Source organism: Naegleria gruberi (genome assembly GCF_000004985.1).
Source record: "Naegleria gruberi genomic scaffold NAEGRscaffold_111, whole genome shotgun sequence".
Taxonomy (NCBI): Eukaryota; Heterolobosea; class Eutetramitea; order Acrasida; family Naegleriidae; genus Naegleria; species Naegleria gruberi.
Window position 1 is genome coordinate 11,909 of NW_003163216.1, and position 1,188 is coordinate 13,096.

Here is a 1,188-nt window from a genome sequence, read left to right on the forward strand (position 1 = left end):
GGATCTCTACTATTCTTCAGCTATTTAAAGAAAATTCAAACTTTCGGATAATCAAGTTGGATAATTGATGAAAAACAAACCNCCATACAAGTAAAATTTTACACTTGAATATCCTAAAGCTCTTCTAGTAGAGCAACATTTCAATTATGTGTAATAGCAGAAAGTAGTCCTTAAATAAAAGAGTAAGATATCTGAAATAATTCAGGTTATATTTTATTAATGACAAGTTGGTTTGGCATTCCAGTAGAATAAATCTTTGGAAAATACATTAGCAGAATCATCCTTATCACTAAAGAATTGGAAATTCAATACATCCCAAGAAGTAATTCCCTTAAAACCTCCCAAATCTTTCATTTCAAATCTTACTGGTTGTCCTGTCTTGGCATCTTCATAATAAGTCATGTCAACATAGGTAGGTCCTTGATAATTGAACAAGTAAAATCCAAGACCAATAGCAAGATCAGACTTTCCATCCAAATTATAGACATTACAAACTCTCTTTTGCATTCCATTAATCAAATTGGATGGTTCAAGAATAGCATTACTTTGAATCAATTTAGCTCCAGAATATTTGGCAACAGTGAATCCTCCTTCAGCCACAGTACCCTTTCCACTGAATGGGAAAACTCTAGCTCCATAAGCAGTAGAATTAGGATGCAAATGTTCAAAGATACAAAAATCAACACTCACAACATTCATATAATATCTCAAAATTTCAAACAAAACTGATGTGGAAGAGAGTTGAGCTGCAGGGCCTCCCAAACCAGCTCCATCCATTCTCATTCTCTGATGAATTCCATCATAGAATAATGAAATAAATTTTGGATTATTATCAGTATCTGTTTGATTATTTGCTGAACGGAATCCAAATAATTGGAAAACATTGGTCCAAACTCCATCTTGAACACTTCCGATTTTTGTACTTCCTTTATAATTTTGATTATTTTGAGTTCGGGAAATCATATTCTTGAAGAGTTTGGTCTTGGCTGTTTCTTGTCCCATGACCAACATCATGGTCATGATGAGAGTGAAGGCGAACAAAATAACCACCCGTCTGAGCTTTCCGTGTTGATGCATTTTTTTTACAGTTTTTTTCTTTATCGGAGGGATGTTTAAAATTCGGAGTTAATAATTCCCTTCCGTTGACACTATTGTATCATGTAAAAATCAATGACAAATACTAGATTT

The 1,188-nt window shown here is 33.4% G+C and overlaps 1 protein-coding gene across 1 annotated transcript; it reads right to left on the reverse strand.

The window, feature by feature from the left end:
* Positions 1–193: 193 nt before the first annotated feature.
* Positions 194–1,077, reverse strand: NAEGRDRAFT_82316 (uncharacterized protein; the record flags this gene model as incomplete). The annotated part of the gene is made up of 1 exon (XM_002668729.1): positions 194–1,077. One exon carries the CDS (start codon positions 1,075–1,077, stop codon positions 217–219), a length of 861 nt encoding a protein of 286 aa, XP_002668775.1. The 3' UTR covers positions 194–216.
* Between the last annotated feature and the right edge of the window lie 111 nt (positions 1,078–1,188).